Source organism: Leuresthes tenuis, unplaced genomic scaffold, assembly GCF_036924035.1.
Source record: "Leuresthes tenuis unplaced genomic scaffold, fLeuTen1.0.hap1 SCAF_22, whole genome shotgun sequence".
In the NCBI taxonomy this organism is placed as follows: domain Eukaryota; kingdom Metazoa; phylum Chordata; class Actinopteri; order Atheriniformes; family Atherinopsidae; genus Leuresthes; species Leuresthes tenuis.
Window position 1 is genome coordinate 443,742 of NW_027325376.1, and position 17,021 is coordinate 460,762.

The 17,021-nt window shown below is 50.6% G+C and overlaps 4 protein-coding genes across 4 annotated transcripts in view; 3 read left to right on the top strand and 1 right to left on the bottom strand.

Moving 5' to 3' along the window:
- dlg4b (discs, large homolog 4b (Drosophila)) overlaps window positions 1-1,771 on the bottom strand; it is a 50,822-nt gene extending 49,051 nt beyond the window's left edge. The window contains exon 1 of the mRNA XM_072376127.1: window positions 1,630-1,771. Within this exon, the coding sequence (XP_072232228.1) occupies window positions 1,630-1,648 (19 nt within the window). The 5' untranslated portion in view covers window positions 1,649-1,771. The remainder of the gene's footprint in view (window positions 1-1,629) is intronic.
- LOC140281934 (uncharacterized) lies at window positions 120-2,757 on the top strand. Its single transcript, XM_072376448.1, has 3 exons — window positions 120-153; window positions 260-1,992; window positions 2,040-2,757. Exons 1-2 carry the CDS (start codon window positions 120-122, stop codon window positions 1,522-1,524), a joined length of 1,299 nt encoding a protein of 432 aa, XP_072232549.1. The 3' UTR covers window positions 1,525-1,992; window positions 2,040-2,757.
- A 1,933-nt stretch (window positions 2,758-4,690) lies between these two features.
- Window positions 4,691-8,628, top strand: LOC140281631 (uncharacterized). The gene is made up of 4 exons (XM_072376132.1): window positions 4,691-5,621; window positions 5,763-5,897; window positions 5,985-6,461; window positions 6,591-8,628. The coding sequence occupies exons 1-4, from the start codon at window positions 4,695-4,697 to the stop codon at window positions 6,915-6,917; spliced, it is 1,866 nt and encodes a 621-aa protein (XP_072232233.1). The 5' UTR covers window positions 4,691-4,694; the 3' UTR covers window positions 6,918-8,628.
- On the top strand, window positions 6,938-16,307 carry LOC140281635 (uncharacterized). Its single transcript, XM_072376135.1, has 6 exons — window positions 6,938-7,058; window positions 14,196-14,237; window positions 14,361-14,624; window positions 14,708-14,950; window positions 15,023-15,232; window positions 16,133-16,307. Exons 1-6 carry the CDS (start codon window positions 7,028-7,030, stop codon window positions 16,213-16,215), a joined length of 873 nt encoding a protein of 290 aa, XP_072232236.1. The 5' UTR covers window positions 6,938-7,027; the 3' UTR covers window positions 16,216-16,307.
- The last annotated feature ends 714 nt before the right edge of the window (window positions 16,308-17,021 follow it).

A 17,021-nucleotide genomic window follows, 5' to 3' on the forward strand; every position in this document is an offset into this window, starting at 1 on the left:
TCAGCTGATCCGGGTGTTTGGTACCGGATCGGTTCCAACAAGCAGCAGAGCAGGAGGAGCCGGGTGGGACTGGTTTAACACTGATTGTTACTGTTCAGATACGGATCACTGGGGGCCCGATGGGTCCTGAGTGGTCGGGGAGGATCAGGACCAGTCCGGAGAAATGAGCAGCTTTTATACTTAAAAACACAACCTCGGTAGCAAAGAGGGGAACATGACAGAGCAGCAGGACGGACCCGGTCTATACTCTGAGAGTTAGTCCACAACAACCAGGAGAACCACGATTACCAGGAGAACCGGGAGGATCTAAAGAATCAGGAGGATCAGGATGATCTAAAGAATCAGGAGGATCTAAAGAATCAGGAGGACCAGGAGAACCAGGAGGACCAGGATGATCTAAAGGACCTGGAGGATCTAAAGAACCAGGAGGACCAGGACGATCTAAAGGACCAGGAGGACCAGGAGAACCAGGAGGACCAGGACGATCTAAAGAATCAGGACGATCTAAAGAACCAGGAGGACCAGGAGAACCGGGAGGATCTAAAGAACCAGGAGGACCAGGATGATCTAAAGAATCAGGAGGATCTAAAGAACCAGGAGAACCAGGAGGACCAGGATGATCTAAAGGACCAGGAGAACCACGAGGACCAGGATGATCTAAAGAACCAGGAGAACCGGGAGGATCTAAAGAATCAGGAGGATCTAAAGAATCAGGAGGACCAGGACGATCTAAAGAATCAGGAGGATCTAAAGAACCAGGAGAACCAGGAGGACCAGGATGATCTAAAGGACCAGGAGAACCAGGAGGATCTAAAGAACCAGGAGGATCTAAAGAACCAGGAGGACCAGGACGATCTAAAGAATCAGGAGGATCTAAAGAATCAGGAGGACCAGGAGAACCAGGAGGACCAGGATGATCTAAAGGACCAGGAGGATCTAAAGAACCAGGAGGACCAGGACGATCTAAAGAATCAGGAGGATCTAAAGAACCAGGAGGACCAGGAGAACCAGGAGGACCAGGAGAACCAGGAGGATCTAAAGAACCAGGAGGATCTAAAGAATCAGGAGGACCAGGAGAACCAGGAGGATCTAAAGAACCAGGAGGATCTAAAGAATCAGGAGGACCAGGAGAACCAGGAGGACCAGGATGATCTAAAGGACCAGGAGAATCACGAGGACCAGGAGGATCTAAAGAACCAGGAGGATCTAAAGAACCAGGAGGACCAGGACGATCTAAAGAATCAGGAGGATCTAAAGAACCAGGAGGACCAGGAGGATCTAAAGAACCAGGAGGATCTAAAGAATCAGGAGGACCAGGAGAACCAGGAGGACCAGGATGATCTAAAGGACCAGGAGAATCACGAGGACCAGGAGGATCTAAAGAATCAGGAGGATCTAAAGAACCAGGAGAAGCCTCTTCCAAACACTGAGGTCAGACCAGTGACACCAGAAGAGACACAGCAGCCATGTTGGTCCCAGTTTAACCAGATACCAGTTACTCACAGTCACACTGACCCACAGTGAAGCACTGCAGAGGTCAAAGGTCATACAGATGACAGCAGGAAAGGATGTGAAGAAGAAGAAGACAAAACAACAAACAAACAGATATTGCTGAGACCAGCGTCTCACCTTCCCTCTTCAGCGGCATGTCGTCTCTCTGATCCACAAATCCTCTTTAGGGATTTTACAAACACCCGCACTGCATGCTGGGTAATGAAGTCCTGCCCCTGCTGTACTGTCAGTCCCCGCTGAAGCCCCGCCCACCTGGAGAGCTCAGCCTGGACTGGATGAAAACTGAGAAACATAATAAAGCAGCTTTAACACACCGAGCTGAGGCAGATTCAGAGAAGAAGTCATTTTAAAGATAAAGAGCTTTTTGAACAATGTTTCTGAGAGATTCTGTGTAAAACTGTTAAAATTACATCAAAATATGTTAAAATGGGTTCAGAATAAATAAAAAAGCAAATGATATATAAAAACAAAGTAAATACAGTGGAGGTGGAGCAGAAGCTGGTGGTGGAGCAGAGGTGGAGCAGAAGCTGGTGGTGGAGCAGAGGTGGAGCAGAAGCTGGTGGTGGAGCAGAAGCTGGTGGTGGAGCAGAGGTGGAGCAGAAGCTGGTGGTGGAGCAGAGGCTGGTGGTGGAGCAGAGGTGGAGCAGAGGTGGAGCAGAAAACATGGTTTGAGCTGCTGATCATAGTTTATTTGTGTTTTTCAGAGTAGTTTTTCTCATCAGTACAGAGTGAATCATTCCTTTGTTCAGTCTCTGAATCACAGATAAGTTATGAGATTTTACCCCAAAGGCTCAGGCCAACGGGTTCATTCTATTCTATTTTTTCATTTAGTTTTGGTGAAAGTCTGACGTCCATCAGCTGAACTGCAGGACAGACAGGTGGCCAGTAGATGGCAGCAGAGTGTGAGGACAGACTGAGACAGGAACTGTTCGATGGCCCATCACAGAAGAGACACTTCAGTCCAAACTCAGGTCTGTTCTTTGTGCTCCTGATTTATTTTATCAGCCAGATGAGGACCCAACACTTCCAGATGTTGTCTGATAAAACACCATGAAAAAAATGCACCAAAGTCCTACTAGAAGAGAGAAAAACTAAAGAAAAGAAAGAGAGAGTGTTTATGTGTTCTGTCAACCAGGAGGCCCAGGACAGATCAGGAGATCTGAACAGGAACCTGAGGAGGCCCAGGACAGATCAGGAGATCTGAACAGGAACCTGAGGAGGCCCAGGACAGATCAGGAGATCTGAACAGGAACCTGAGGAGGCCCAGGACAGATCAGGAGATCTGAACATGAACCTGAGGAGGCCCAGGACAGATCAGGAGATCTGAACAGGAACCTGAGGAGGCCCAGGACAGATCAGGAGATCTGAACAGGAACCTGAGGAGGCCCAGGACAGATCAGGAGATCTGAACAGGAGATCTGAACAGGAACCTGAGGAGGCCCAGGACAGATCAGGAGATCTGAACAGGAACCTGAGGAGGCCCAGGACAGATCAGGAGATCTGAACAGGAACCTGAGGAGGCCCAGGACAGATCAGGAGATCTGAACAGGAACCTGAGGAGGCCCAGGACAGATCAGGAGATCTGAACAGGAACCTGAGGAGGCCCAGGACAGATCAGGAGATCTGAACAGGAACCTGAGGAGGCCCAGGACAGATCAGGAGGTCTGAACAGGAACCTGAGGAGGCCCAGGACAGATCAGGAGGTCTGAACAGGAGATCTGATCAGGAACCTGAGGAGGCCCAGGACAGATCAGGAGATCTGAACAGGAACCTGAGGAGGCCCAGGACAGATCAGGAGGTCTGAACAGGAACCTGAGGAGGCCCAGGACAGATCAGGAGATCTGAACAGGAACCTGAGGAGGCCCAGGACAGATCAGGAGATCTGAACAGGAACCTGAGGAGGCCCAGGACAGATCAGGAGATCTGAACAGGAACCTGAGGAGGCCCAGGACAGATCAGGAGATCTGAACAGGAACCTGAGGAGGCCCAGGACAGATCAGGAGATCTGAACAGGAACCTGAGGAGGCCCAGGACAGATCAGGAGATCTGAACAGGAACCTGAGGAGGCCCAGGACAGATCAGGAGATCTGAACAGGAACCTGAGGAGGCCCAGGACAGATCAGGAGATCTGAACAGGAGATCTGAACAGGAACCTGAGGAGGCCCAGGACAGATCAGGAGATCTGAACAGGAACCTGAGGAGGCCCAGGACAGATCAGGAGATCTGAACAGGAACCTGAGGAGGCCCAGGACAGATCAGGAGATCTGATCAGGAGATCTGAACAGGAACCTGAGGAGGCCCAGGACAGATCAGGAGATCTGATCAGGAGATCTGAACAGGAACCTGAGGAGGCCCAGGACAGATCAGGAGATCTGAACAGGAACCTGAGGAGGCCCAGGACAGATCAGGAGATCTGATCAGGAGATCTGAACAGGAACCTGAGGAGGCCCAGGACAGATCAGGAGATCTGAACAGGAACCTGAGGAGGCCCAGGACAGATCAGGAGATCTGAACAGGAACCTGAGGAGGCCCAGGACAGATCAGGAGATCTGAACAGGAACCTGAGGAGGCCCAGGACAGATCAGGAGATCTGAACAGGAACCTGAGGAGGCCCAGGACAGATCAGGAGATCTGAACAGGAACCTGAGGAGGCCCAGGACAGATCAGGAGTGATATATGATGTGGGAACTGTTGTATCTCACAGCTGAGGGACTGTTAAAGGAAGCTTAGCTGCTCTGCTTCGTTGGGGGTTCATTTCCTGCACATTCAGTGGAAAATTCTGCTCTGTGAGATTTCTGCTAAAAACCACAACATAAGCTCTGCCCGATGGGACCCTGAGCTGATCTCTGCTGTGACAGTTTGGGCGGGGACCACTTCCTGTTTGTGTCTGAGCTGAAAGGCGGTGGTAAGACTGGTGGAAGTGTCTGAGGTGACGACTGCTCGCTCGTCATGTGACTGAACATCTGGAGATGTTTGATCCACTGATGGTGGAAGGGATTGGATCAGTTGGAGGGTCCCTGCCAAAATCAGGGATGTCATCAACAGTGATGTCATCAACAGTGATGTCATCAACAGTGATGTCATCAACAGTGATGTCATCAACCGTGATGTCATCAACCGTGATGTCATCAACAGTGATGTCATCAACCGTGATGTCATCAACCGTGATGTCATCAACCGTGATGTCATCAACCGTGATGTCATCAACAGTGATGTCATCAACCGTGATGTCATCAACCGTGATGTCATCAACAGTGATGTCATCATGCTCTGCATCAGCAGTTTCCCCACAGCAGAAGTGTGGAGGGCCTCCAGCATCTTCTTCTTCTTCAGTCTGCTCCAGACCACACTCTGCTGACACCCACCAACACCACCGAGCTGCAGCCTCTGAGCTGGAGTCAGAGCTGCAGTCGGTGCTGGAGTCGGTGCTGGAGTCAGAGCTGGAGTCTGAGCTGGAGTCTGAGCTGGAGTCTGAGCTGCAGTCGGTGCTGGAGTCGGTGCTGGAGTCGGTGCTGGAGTCAGTGCTGGAGTCAGTGCTGCAGTCAGAGCTGGAGTCAGTGCTGCAGTCGGTGCTGGAGTCAGTGCTGCAGTCAGAGCTGGAGTCAGTGCTGGAGTCAGTGCTGCAGTCTGATCTGGAGTCAGTGCTGCAGTCGGTGCTGGAGTCGGTGCTGCAGTCAGTGCTGGAGTCAGTGCTGGAGTCAGTGCTGGAGTCAGAGCTGGAGTCAGAGCTGGAGTCAGTGCTGGAGTCAGTGCTGGAGTCAGTGCTGGAGTCAGTGCTGGAGTCGGTGCTGCAGTCGGTGCTGGAGTCGGTGCTGGAGTCAGAGCTGGAGTCAGAGCTGGAGTCAGTGCTGGAGTCTGAGCTGCAGTCTGAGCTGGAGTCAGTGCTGGAGTCAGTGCTGCAGTCAGTGCTGGAGTCAGTGCTGGAGTCAGAGCTGCAGTCAGAGCTGCAGTCTGAGCTGCAGTCAGAGCTGCAGTCTGAGCTGCAGTCAGAGCTGGAGTCAGAGCTGGAGTCAGAGCTGGAGTCAGAGCTGGAGTCAGAGCTGCAGTCTGAGCTGGAGTCAGTGCTGGAGTCAGTGCTGGAGTCAGTGCTGGAGTCAGTGCTGGAGTCAGTGCTGGAGTCAGAGCTGGAGTCAGAGCTGGAGTCAGTGCTGGAGTCAGTGCTGGAGTCAGTGCTGGAGTCAGTGCTGGAGTCGGTGCTGGAGTCGGTGCTGGAGTCGGTGCTGCAGTCGGTGCTGGAGTCGGTGCTGGAGTCAGAGCTGGAGTCAGAGCTGGAGTCAGAGCTGGAGTCAGAGCTGGAGTCTGAGCTGCAGTCTGAGCTGCAGTCAGTGCTGGAGTCTGATCTGCAGTCTGAGCTGGAGTCAGTGCTGGAGTCAGTGCTGCAGTCAGTGCTGGAGTCAGTGCTGGAGTCAGTGCTGGAGTCAGTGCTGGAGTCAGTGCTGGAGTCAGTGCTGGAGTCAGTGCTGGAGTCAGAGCTGGAGTCAGTGCTGGAGTCAGAGCTGGAGTCTGAGCTGCAGTCAGTGCTGGAGTCAGAGCTGCAGTCAGTGCTGGAGTCAGAGCTGCAGTCAGAGCTGGAGTCAGTGCTGGAGTCAGTGCTGGAGTCAGAGCTGCAGTCAGAGCTGGAGTCAGTGCTGGAGTCAGAGCTGGAGTCTGAGCTGCAGTCAGTGCTGGAGTCAGAGCTGCAGTCAGTGCTGGAGTCAGAGCTGCAGTCAGAGCTGGAGTCAGTGCTGGAGTCAGTGCTGGAGTCAGAGCTGCAGTCAGAGCTGGAGTCAGTGCTGGAGTCAGTGCTGCAGTCAGTGCTGGAGTCAGTGCTGGAGTCAGTGCTGGAGTCAGTGCTGGAGTCAGTGCTGGAGTCAGAGCTGGAGTCTGAGCTGCAGTCAGTGCTGGAGTCAGAGCTGCAGTCAGAGCTGGAGTCTGATCTGCAGTCTGAGCTGGAGTCAGTGCTGGAGTCAGTGCTGCAGTCAGTGCTGCAGTCAGTGCTGGAGTCAGTGCTGGAGTCAGTGCTGGAGTCAGTGCTGGAGTCAGTGCTGGAGTCAGTGCTGGAGTCAGTGCTGGAGTCAGTGCTGGAGTCTGAGCTGGAGTCTGAGCTGGAGTCTGAGCTGGAGTCTGAGCTGGAGTCTGAGCTGGAGTCAGAGCTGCAGTCAGAGCTGGAGTCAGTGCTGGAGTCAGAGCTGGAGTCTGAGCTGGAGTCTGAGCTGGAGTCTGAGCTGGAGTCAGAGCTGCAGTCAGAGCTGGAGTCAGTGCTGGAGTCAGAGCTGGAGTCTGAGCTGGAGTCAGAGCTGGAGTCAGTGCTGGAGTCAGAGCTGGAGTCAGAGCTGCAGTCTGAGCTGGAGTCTGAGCTGGAGTCAGTGCTGCCCTGGCAGGTGGCTGACGTCACGGTGCAGAGAAACGGTGATGTTAGGGTTTGAGGCGCTGCTCACACAGAGGAAACCTTCCTGCTCTGAGCGTCAGAGGGAGGTTTACAGGAAGTGGTGAAGCAGAAGGCGTCAGTCTGCGTTCAGACGGACATTCAGACAACATGAAGACTGCATCTGTGTATCTGCTGCTGGGTGAGTCAAACAGCCGCTGCACTCCTCCACCCACCCTCCACCCATCAGGGTCCAGCAGCTCCAGCTGAGGGCAGAAACTGAGGGAAAACAGTGTTGCTGTTCCTGCAGGAGCTGAAAACAGGAAGTCAGGGTGAAGCAGAGGCAGGTTGATACGAACGCAGCAATCAGACACATCTTTGTCTCTTTTTTGTTGTGACTTTGAATGTGGAGGTGTTAAATGTTCCTGAGCTAATGCGTTAACAACACTGTTTCAGAGTCGTGAGCTCCTATTGGCTGCTGAGCAGCAGGCAGGTGAAACCACCTGTGGAAACCGGTCACTGTTTAACTCTAACCATCCTCTTCTTGTTCAGCCTCTGATAAAACACACAAAAACACTTTGACTTCAGGGTTAGGGTTAGGGTGGAGAGCCGGGTGGAGTTACACTGAGCCGGGTGGAGTCACACTGAGCCGGGTGGAGTTACACTGAGCCGGGTGGAGTTACACTGAGTCACACTGAGCCGGGTGGAGTCACACTGAGTCACACTGAGCCGGGTGGAGTCACACTGAGTTACACTGAGCCGGGTGGAGTTTCACTGAGCCGGGTGGAGTCACACTGAGCCGGGTGGAGTTACACTGAGCCGGGTGGAGTTACACTGAGTCACACTGAGCCGGGTGGAGTCACACTGAGTTACACTGAGCCGGGTGGAGTCACACTGAGTTACACTGAGCCGGGTGGAGTCACACTGAGCCGGGTGGAGTTACACTGAGTTACACTGAGCCGGGTGGAGTTACACTGAGCCGGGTGGAGTCACACTGAGCCGGGTGGAGTCACACTGAGTTACACTGAGCCGGGTGGAGTCACACTGAGCCGGGTGGAGTTACACTGAGTTACACTGAGCCGGGTGGAGTTACACTGAGCCGGGTGGAGTTACACTGAGTCACACTGAGCCGGGTGGAGTTACACTGAGTCACACTGAGCCGGGTGGAGTCACACTGAGCCGGGTGGAGTCACACTGAGCCGGGTGGAGTTACACTGAGTTACACTGAGCCGGGTGGAGTTACACTGAGTTACACTGAGCCGGGTGGAGTTTCACTGAGCCGGGTGGAGGTCATCATGAGCTCCTGACTGAGCTGTGAGACTCGGCAGCATCGGCTCCTCTCAGCAGGAACCATAACCTGAGGTTAACGTCTCAGAGGACAGAAAACAGCTGAGTAAGAGCCGCAGTTAGCAGTCTGCGGCTGCTTCGCTCTCTGTGAGCAGTAAAAACAGCCTGAAACGGTTTCACTCTGACCACCTCGGTTCAGTAAAAACAGCCTGAAACGGTTTCACTCTGACCACCTCGGTTCAGTAAAAACAGCCTGAAACGGTTTCACTCTGACAAAGCTGGGTCTCATATCCTCTTTTGTAGGTCGCTGGTCCTGTGGCTGCAGAACCAGCCCAGATCACCAGCTGGTGCCCAGGTCCTGTGGCTGCAGAACCAGCCCAGATCATCAGCTGGTGCCCAGGTCCTGTGGCTGCAGAACCAGCCCAGATCATCAGCTGGTGCCCAGGTCCTGTGGCTGCAGAACCAGCCCAGATCATCAGCTGGTGCCCAGGTCCTGTGGCTGCAGAACCAGCCCAGATCATCAGCTGGTTCCCAGGTTCTGTGGCTGCAGAACCAGCCCAGATCATCAGCTGGTGCCCAGGTCCTGTGGCTGCAGAACCAGCCCAGATCATCAGCTGGTGCCCAGGTCCTGTGGCTGCAGAACCAGCCCAGATCACCAGCTGGTGCCCAGGTCCTGTGGCTGCAGAACCAGCCCAGATCATCAGCTGGTGCCCAGGTTCTGTGGCTGCAGAACCAGCCCAGATCATCAGCTGGTGCCCAGGTTCTGTGGCTGCAGAACCAGCCCAGATCATCAGCTGGTGCCCAGGTTCTGTGGCTGCAGAACCAGCCCAGATCATCAGCTGGTGCCCAGGTTCTGTGGCTGCAGAACCAGCCCAGATCATCAGCTGGTGCCCAGGTCCTGTGGCTGCAGAACCAGCCCAGATCACCAGCTGGTGCCCAGGTCCTGTGGCTGCAGAACCAGCCCAGATCATCAGCTGGTGCCCAGGTTCTGTGGCTGCAGAACCAGCCCAGATCATCAGCTGGTGCCCAGGTCCTGTGGCTGCAGAACCAGCCCAGATCATCAGCTGGTGCCCAGGTCCTGTGGCTGCAGAACCAGCCCAGATCATCAGCTGGTGCCCAGGTCCTGTGGCTGCAGAACCAGCCCAGATCACCAGCTGGTGTCCAGGTCCTGTGGCTGCAGAACCAGCCCAGATCATCAGCTGGTGCCCAGGTCCTGTGGCTGCAGAACCAGCCCAGATCATCAGCTGGTGCCCAGGTTCTGTGGCTGCAGAACCAGCCCAGATCATCAGCTGGTGCCCAGGTTCTGTGGCTGCAGAACCAGCCCAGATCATCAGCTGGTGCCCAGGTTCTGTGGCTGCAGAACCAGCCCAGATCATCAGCTGGTGCCCAGGTCCTGTGGCTGCAGAACCAGCCCAGATCACCAGCTGGTGCCCAGGTCCTGTGGCTGCAGAACCAGCCCAGATCACCAGCTGGTGCCCAGGTCCTGTGGCTGCAGAACCAGCCCAGATCATCAGCCCTCCACCACCGTGCTTGACAGCTGGTATGAGGTGTTTGTGCTGATCTGCTGTGTTTGGTTTCCTCCAAACGTGCTGCTGTGCATTAGGACCAAACATCTCCACTTTGCTCTGGTCTGTCCAAAGGACATTGTTCCAGAAGTCTTGAGCTTTGTTCAGATGCAGCTTTGCAAACCTAAGCTGTGCTGCCATGTTCTTTTTAGAGAGAAGAGGCTTTCTCCTGCAGCCCTTCAGTAAAGGTTGCAGTAAACCAGTCGCACACTGCTTCTGGGTTTTGTCTCAACTGATAATCACTAAATCAGTTCTGCTGCTTTAAGCTGCATGAAAACTCTTGCTGAACATCTTGTTTCCTGCCGTGTTTGCAGGCTACATTAAAAAGGAAGTGAGGAAAATAGTTTCAGGATGACTGTTGGTACGCCGCAGAACAGAAAGTGGGAGGTAGCTGCTGAGCAGTCAGAGAGCATGAAGGATGCAGGTGGATTTCACATGTTGGGAACCCGCTGTGTGTCTGAGCCTCTGCAGGTGTTTCTGATCCTCTGCAGGTGTTTCTGAGCCTCTGCAGGTGTGTCTGTGTTTCTGATCCTCTGCAGGTGTTTCTGATCCTCTGCAGGTGTTTCTGTGTTTCTGATCCTCTGCAGGTGTGTCTGTGTTTCTGATCCTCTGCAGGTGTTTCTGATCCTCTGCAGGTGTGTCTGTGTTTCTGATCCTCTGCAGGTGTGTCTGTGTTTCTGATCCTCTGCAGGTGTGTCTGTGTTTCTGATCCTCTGCAGGTGTGTCTGTGTTTCTGAGCCTCTGCAGGTGTTTCTGTGTTTCTGATCCTCTGCAGGTGTGTCTGTGTTTCTGATCCTCTGCAGGTGTTTCTGATCCTCTGCAGGTGTGTCTGTGTTTCTGATCCTCTGCAGGTGTTTCTGTGTTTCTGATCCTCTGCAGGTGTGTCTGTGTTTCTGAGCCTCTGCAGGTGTTTCTGTGTTTCTGATCCTCTGCAGGTGTGTCTGATCCTCTGCAGGTGTTTCTGAGCCTCTGCAGGTGTTTCTGTGTTTCTGATCCTCTGCAGGTGTGTCTGTGTTTCTGATCCTCTGCAGGTGTTTCTGTGTTTCTGATCCTCTGCAGGTGTGTCTGTGTTTCTGATCCTCTGCAGGTGTTTCTGTGTTTCTGATCCTCTGCAGGTGTTTCTGATCCTCTGCAGGTGTTTCTGTGTTTCTGATCCTCTGCAGGTGTTTCTGTGTTTCTGATCCTCTGCAGGTGTTTCTGTGTGTCTGATCCTCTGCAGGTGTGTCTGTGTTTCTGATCCTCTGCAGGTGTGTCTGTGTTTCTGATCCTCTGCAGGTGTGTCTGTGTTTCTGAGCCTCTGCAGGTGTTTCTGTGTTTCTGATCCTCTGCAGGTGTGTCTGATCCTCTGCAGGTGTGTCTGTGTTTCTGATCCTCTGCAGGTGTTTCTGTGTTTCTGATCCTCTGCAGGTGTGTCTGATCCTCTGCAGGTGTGTCTGATCCTCTGCAGGTGTTTCTGATCCTCTGCAGGTGTTTCTGTGTTTCTGATCCTCTGCAGGTGTTTCTGTGTTTCTGATCCTCTGCAGGTGTTTCTGTGTTTCTGATCCTCTGCAGGTGTTTCTGTGTTTCTGATCCTCTGCAGGTGTGTCTGTGTTTCTGATCCTCTGCAGGTGTTTCTGTGTTTCTGATCCTCTGCAGGTGTTTCTGATCCTCTGCAGGTGTTTCTGATCCTCTGCAGGTGTGTCTGATCCTCTGCAGGTGTTTCTGAGCCTCTGCAGGTGTTTCTGTGTTTCTGATCCTCTGCAGGTGTGTCTGTGTTTCTGATCCTCTGCAGGTGTTTCTGTGTTTCTGATCCTCTGCAGGTGTGTCTGTGTTTCTGATCCTCTGCAGGTGTTTCTGTGTTTCTGATCCTCTGCAGGTGTTTCTGATCCTCTGCAGGTGTTTCTGTGTTTCTGATCCTCTGCAGGTGTTTCTGTGTTTCTGATCCTCTGCAGGTGTTTCTGTGTGTCTGATCCTCTGCAGGTGTGTCTGTGTTTCTGATCCTCTGCAGGTGTTTCTGTGTTTCTGATCCTCTGCAGGTGTTTCTGATCCTCTGCAGGTGTGTCTGATCCTCTGCAGGTGTTTCTGAGCCTCTGCAGGTGTTTCTGTGTTTCTGATCCTCTGCAGGTGTGTCTGATCCTCTGCAGGTGTTTCTGATCCTCTGCAGGTGTTTCTGTGTTTCTGATCCTCTGCAGGTGTGTCTGTGTTTCTGATCCTCTGCAGGTGTTTCTGATCCTCTGCAGGTGTGTCTGTGTTTCTGATCCTCTGCAGATGTTTCTGTGTTTCTGATCCTCTGCAGGTGTTTCTGATCCTCTGCAGGTGTTTCTGATCCTCTGCAGGTGTGTCTGTGTTTCTGATCCTCTGCAGGTGTGTCTGATCCTCTGCAGGTGTTTCTGATCCTCTGCAGGTGTGTCTGTGTTTCTGATCCTCTGCAGGTGTTTCTGATCCTCTGCAGGTGTTTCTGATCCTCTGCAGGTGTGTCTGTGTTTCTGATCCTCTGCAGGTGTGTCTGATCCTCTGCAGGTGTTTCTGTGTTTCTGATCCTCTGCAGGTGTTTCTGATCCTCTGCAGGTGTTTCTGTGTTTCTGAGCCTCTGCAGGTGTTTCTGATCCTCTGCAGGTGTTTCTGTGTTTCTGATCCTCTGCAGGTGTGTCTGTGTTTCTGATCCTCTGCAGGTGTTTCTGATCCTCTGCAGGTGTTTCTGATCCTCTGCAGGTGTGTCTGTGTTTCTGATCCTCTGCAGGTGTTTCTGATCCTCTGCAGGTGTTTCTGTGTTTCTGATCCTCTGCAGGTGTTTCTGATCCTCTGCAGGTGTTTCTGAGCCTCTGCAGGTGTTTCTGATCCTCTGCAGGTGTTTCTGTGTTTCTGATCCTCTGCAGGTGTGTCTGTGTTTCTGATCCTCTGCAGGTGTGTCTGTGTTTCTGATCCTCTGCAGGTGTGTCTGTGTTTCTGAGCCTCTGCAGGTGTTTCTGATCCTCTGCAGGTGTTTCTGTGTTTCTGATCCTCTGCAGGTGTGTCTGTGTTTCTGAGCCTCTGCAGGTGTTTCTGATCCTCTGCAGGTGTTTCTGTGTTTCTGATCCTCTGCAGGTGTGTCTGTGTTTCTGATCCTCTGCAGGTGTTTCTGATCCTCTGCAGGTGTTTCTGATCCTCTGCAGGTGTGTCTGTGTTTCTGATCCTCTGCAGGTGTTTCTGATCCTCTGCAGGTGTTTCTGTGTTTCTGATCCTCTGCAGGTGTTTCTGATCCTCTGCAGGTGTTTCTGAGCCTCTGCAGGTGTTTCTGATCCTCTGCAGGTGTTTCTGTGTTTCTGATCCTCTGCAGGTGTGTCTGTGTTTCTGATCCTCTGCAGGTGTGTCTGTGTTTCTGATCCTCTGCAGGTGTTTCTGATCCTCTGCAGGTGTGTCTGTGTTTCTGAGCCTCTGCAGGTGTTTCTGTGTTTCTGATCCTCTGCAGGTGTTTCTGATCCTCTGCAGGTGTGTCTGTGTTTCTGATCCTCTGCAGGTGTTTCTGAGCCTCTGCAGGTGTTTCTGTGTTTCTGATCCTCTGCAGGTGTTTCTGATCCTCTGCAGGTGTTTCTGATCCTCTGCAGGTGTTTCTGAGCCTCTGCAGGTGTTTCTGATCCTCTGCAGGTGTTTCTGATCCTCTGCAGGTGTTTCTGATCCTCTGCAGGTGTTTCTGTGTTTCTGATCCTCTGCAGGTGTTTCTGTGTTTCTGAGCCTCTGCAGGTGTGTCTGATCCTCTGCAGGTGTTTCTGATCCTCTGCAGGTGTGTCTGTGTTTCTGATCCTCTGCAGGTGTGTCTGTGTTTCTGAGCCTCTGCAGGTGTTTCTGATCCTCTGCAGGTGTTTCTGTGTTTCTGATCCTCTGCAGGTGTTTCTGTGTTTCTGATCCTCTGCAGGTGTTTCTGATCCTCTGCAGGTGTGTCTGTGTTTCTGATCCTCTGCAGGTGTGTCTGATCCTCTGCAGGTGTTTCTGAGCCTCTGCAGGTGTTTCTGTGTTTCTGATCCTCTGCAGGTGTTTCTGATCCTCTGCAGGTGTTTCTGATCCTCTGCAGGTGTTTCTGAGCCTCTGCAGGTGTTTCTGTGTTTCTGATCCTCTGCAGGTGTTTCTGATCCTCTGCAGGTGTTTCTGATCCTCTGCAGGTGTTTCTGAGCCTCTGCAGGTGTTTCTGATCCTCTGCAGGTGTTTCTGATCCTCTGCAGGTGTTTCTGATCCTCTGCAGATGTTTCTGTGTTTCTGAGCCTCTGCAGGTGTGTCTGATCCTCTGCAGGTGTGTCTGATCCTCTGCAGGTGTTTCTGATCCTCTGCAGGTGTGTCTGTGTTTCTGATCCTCTGCAGGTGTTTCTGATCCTCTGCAGGTGTGTCTGTGTTTCTGATCCTCTGCAGGTGTTTCTGATCCTCTGCAGGTGTTTCTGATCCTCTGCAGGTGTTTCTGATCCTCTGCAGGTGTTTCTGATCCTCTGCAGGTGTTTCTGATCCTCTGCAGGTGTTTCTGTGTTTCTGATCCTCTGCAGGTGTGTCTGAGCTGCTGCTGTCTGCACTCACTGTTTCTGCAGGTGAGTCCATGAAAGACTATATATATATATATATATAGCAGTTTTCTCTCCTCTCTTTGGTTGGTTTAAATCCAGCCGGGGCTCATCTGGTGTTCATAAATGCTCTCTCTGTGTGTCCTGCAGTCTCTCTGAGCATCAGCCCAAACCTTCAGCAGTTCTTCTCCTCAGACTCTTGGGTGTCTCTGAGTTGTGCTGAGGATGGACAGCCGGCTGATGGGTGGACAGTGAAGAGGAGCACAGGAGGCCACACTGAGGACTGCAGAGCAGGTTCTGGGGGGGCCGATGGTTCCCTCTGTGTTCTGGGTCTGTCCGCCCCCTCCGGTGGAAGTTTCTGGTGTGAAAAGGCTTCAGGACAGAAGAGTGACGACGTCAGCATCAGTGTGTCAGGTGCAGACGGATCAGAGCTCACCTGGTTTCTTCCCCACAGAGCAGCTGCAGTCACACTGAATCTGTTTGTCTCTGCTGTTCAGATAAAGGTCTGATCCTGGAGATCCCCGCACTTCCTGTGAGGACAGGATGTGATGTCACCCTGCGCTGCAGACGCAGTAACGGCCAGATAGTTTCTGCTTATTTCTTTGTTGATGGTCTTCATGTTGGATCTGAATCTGCAGCAGAGCTGGTCATTAGAGAAGTCCAAAAGAGTGATGAAGGTCTCTACTGGTGCTCTACTGATACAGCTGGGAAATCTCCTCAGAGCTTCCTGAGGGTCAGAGGTCAGGACGCTGACATCACTTCCTGTTTACAGACGTGACCTGATAACAAACTGACTCTCATCTCTCCTGTAGATCCTCCTCCTCACAGGATCAAAGCCTCCCTTCCTCCTTCAGCCGTAGGTCATGAAGATCCTCCAAGTTCTTCTCCTCCTCCTCATCTTTCTCCTTCTCCTCCTCCTCCCACTGCCTCATATCCGGGTCTCTGCTGCCACCTGCTGGTCATCTGCCCGTACTGCGTCTGCAGCGTCCTGCTGGTGTGGATCTATTGCAGCAGGAACTCAGGTAGAAAACCACAGGATGTCCAATCAGCTGTTTCACTCTAAACATTGTGGGTTTGTAATAAACGCCCAAAGAAATGTAAATATCATTTTGATTGATACGCTTTTATCCAAAGCAACTCACACTGGTGGGGTGTGTCAACACAGAACAGACAACTTAGCAAAGAAGCCATTTTAAACTGGATCTTTAGGCACTTTGTTACCAGCAGCCTGTCACAAAGACACATCATTTGTTCCCATTTCTTTAGCTGCATCTATGAAAAACAGCAAAGAAAACACAGTTTGACAGACAGAAAATAGGATTTCTGCAGCAACAAGGTGATTCCCAAAGAGCTATTAGCTGAAAACTTGGCATATCTCAGCATGGTGTGCAGTGTGTCCTTAAAACATTTGAGGAAACTGGACAAGTGGAGGACAAAAGAAGAAGTGTCAGGCCTAAAAAACTATCTCCAGCAGATGAACAGGATCTGAAAGTGATGTCCTTAAAACATTTGAGGAAACTGGACGAGTCAAATGAGAATTTGAAATCAGGAAAGTGAGAAGAAAACTGTTCATTGATTTACTGTGAAGGTTATAATTTACTGTCAGATAAACTGGTAAGGCTGATGGAAAATGATGTTTTTAGGAGTGAAGTCCTCAAAGAATTCAGGAAAATCAGAGGAACTGAAGCGAGTTTGGTTCATAATCATTTTTTCCTCGACTAAATAAGGAAAAAAAGCAAAAATTTACAAGCATTTTATAAATTTGTTTTTAGGGATGTTTTATCTAACCTTAACCCTATCAAACCAGGTTTAAATACAATCAATTTGTGTTGTATCTGTTCATCTTTTGATTAAATAAAAATGTGATCCTAGAGGGCGCTGACTCCATCACTTTAACCAGGCCTCTTTAACTCCACCCACAGGAAACAAGGCGGTCCCCATGACAACCGCCCAGCCAGTTGAAGATGGCGTCCCTGATGATGTCACCACTGAGCATGACTTCTGAGACGGGGGCTTCCTGCACCTGCAGCATTTTCAGTTAAAGCACATTGTAGCCAAACTATATAATGATATAATTATATATGATATAATGATATATGATATAATTATATAATGATATATGATATAATGATATATGATATAATGATATAATGATATATGATATAATGATATAATTATATAATTATATATGATATAATTATATATGATATATGATATAATGATATATGATATAATGATATAATGATATATGATATAATGATATAATTATATAATTATATATGATATAATTATATATGATATATGATATATGATATAATTATATATGATATAATTATATAATTATATATGATATAATGATATATGATATAATGATATATGATATAATTATATATCGCCGGCACCCGAGGCACCAACATATATATTTATAGCGACACACGTAGCGTGATGTGATCAGATATAAGGATTTATCCCAAAGTTCTATCTGAATAAGCCTTATTTTACCTCGTTTTAGGCACCACCTTCAATCAAAGGAAAAAGACAGAAACTATGTTAAATTAATAATCAAAGATTAATTAATAACTAATAAATTCTTGGCTCATATAGTCGCTACTCATGAATTCTGGTTTTGTTGGACTCACACAGACGTAAAGAACACAAAAGCCGGTTGATTTTATATATGAATATATATGAACCATTTATTAAAATGATATGACCAAAGACCTGAACCTGAAGACAACAGGAGAAATGCTTTGAATATGGATGATTATAGAAGAAACACTTATGGAGGGGATGGATGGATACCGGAATCAT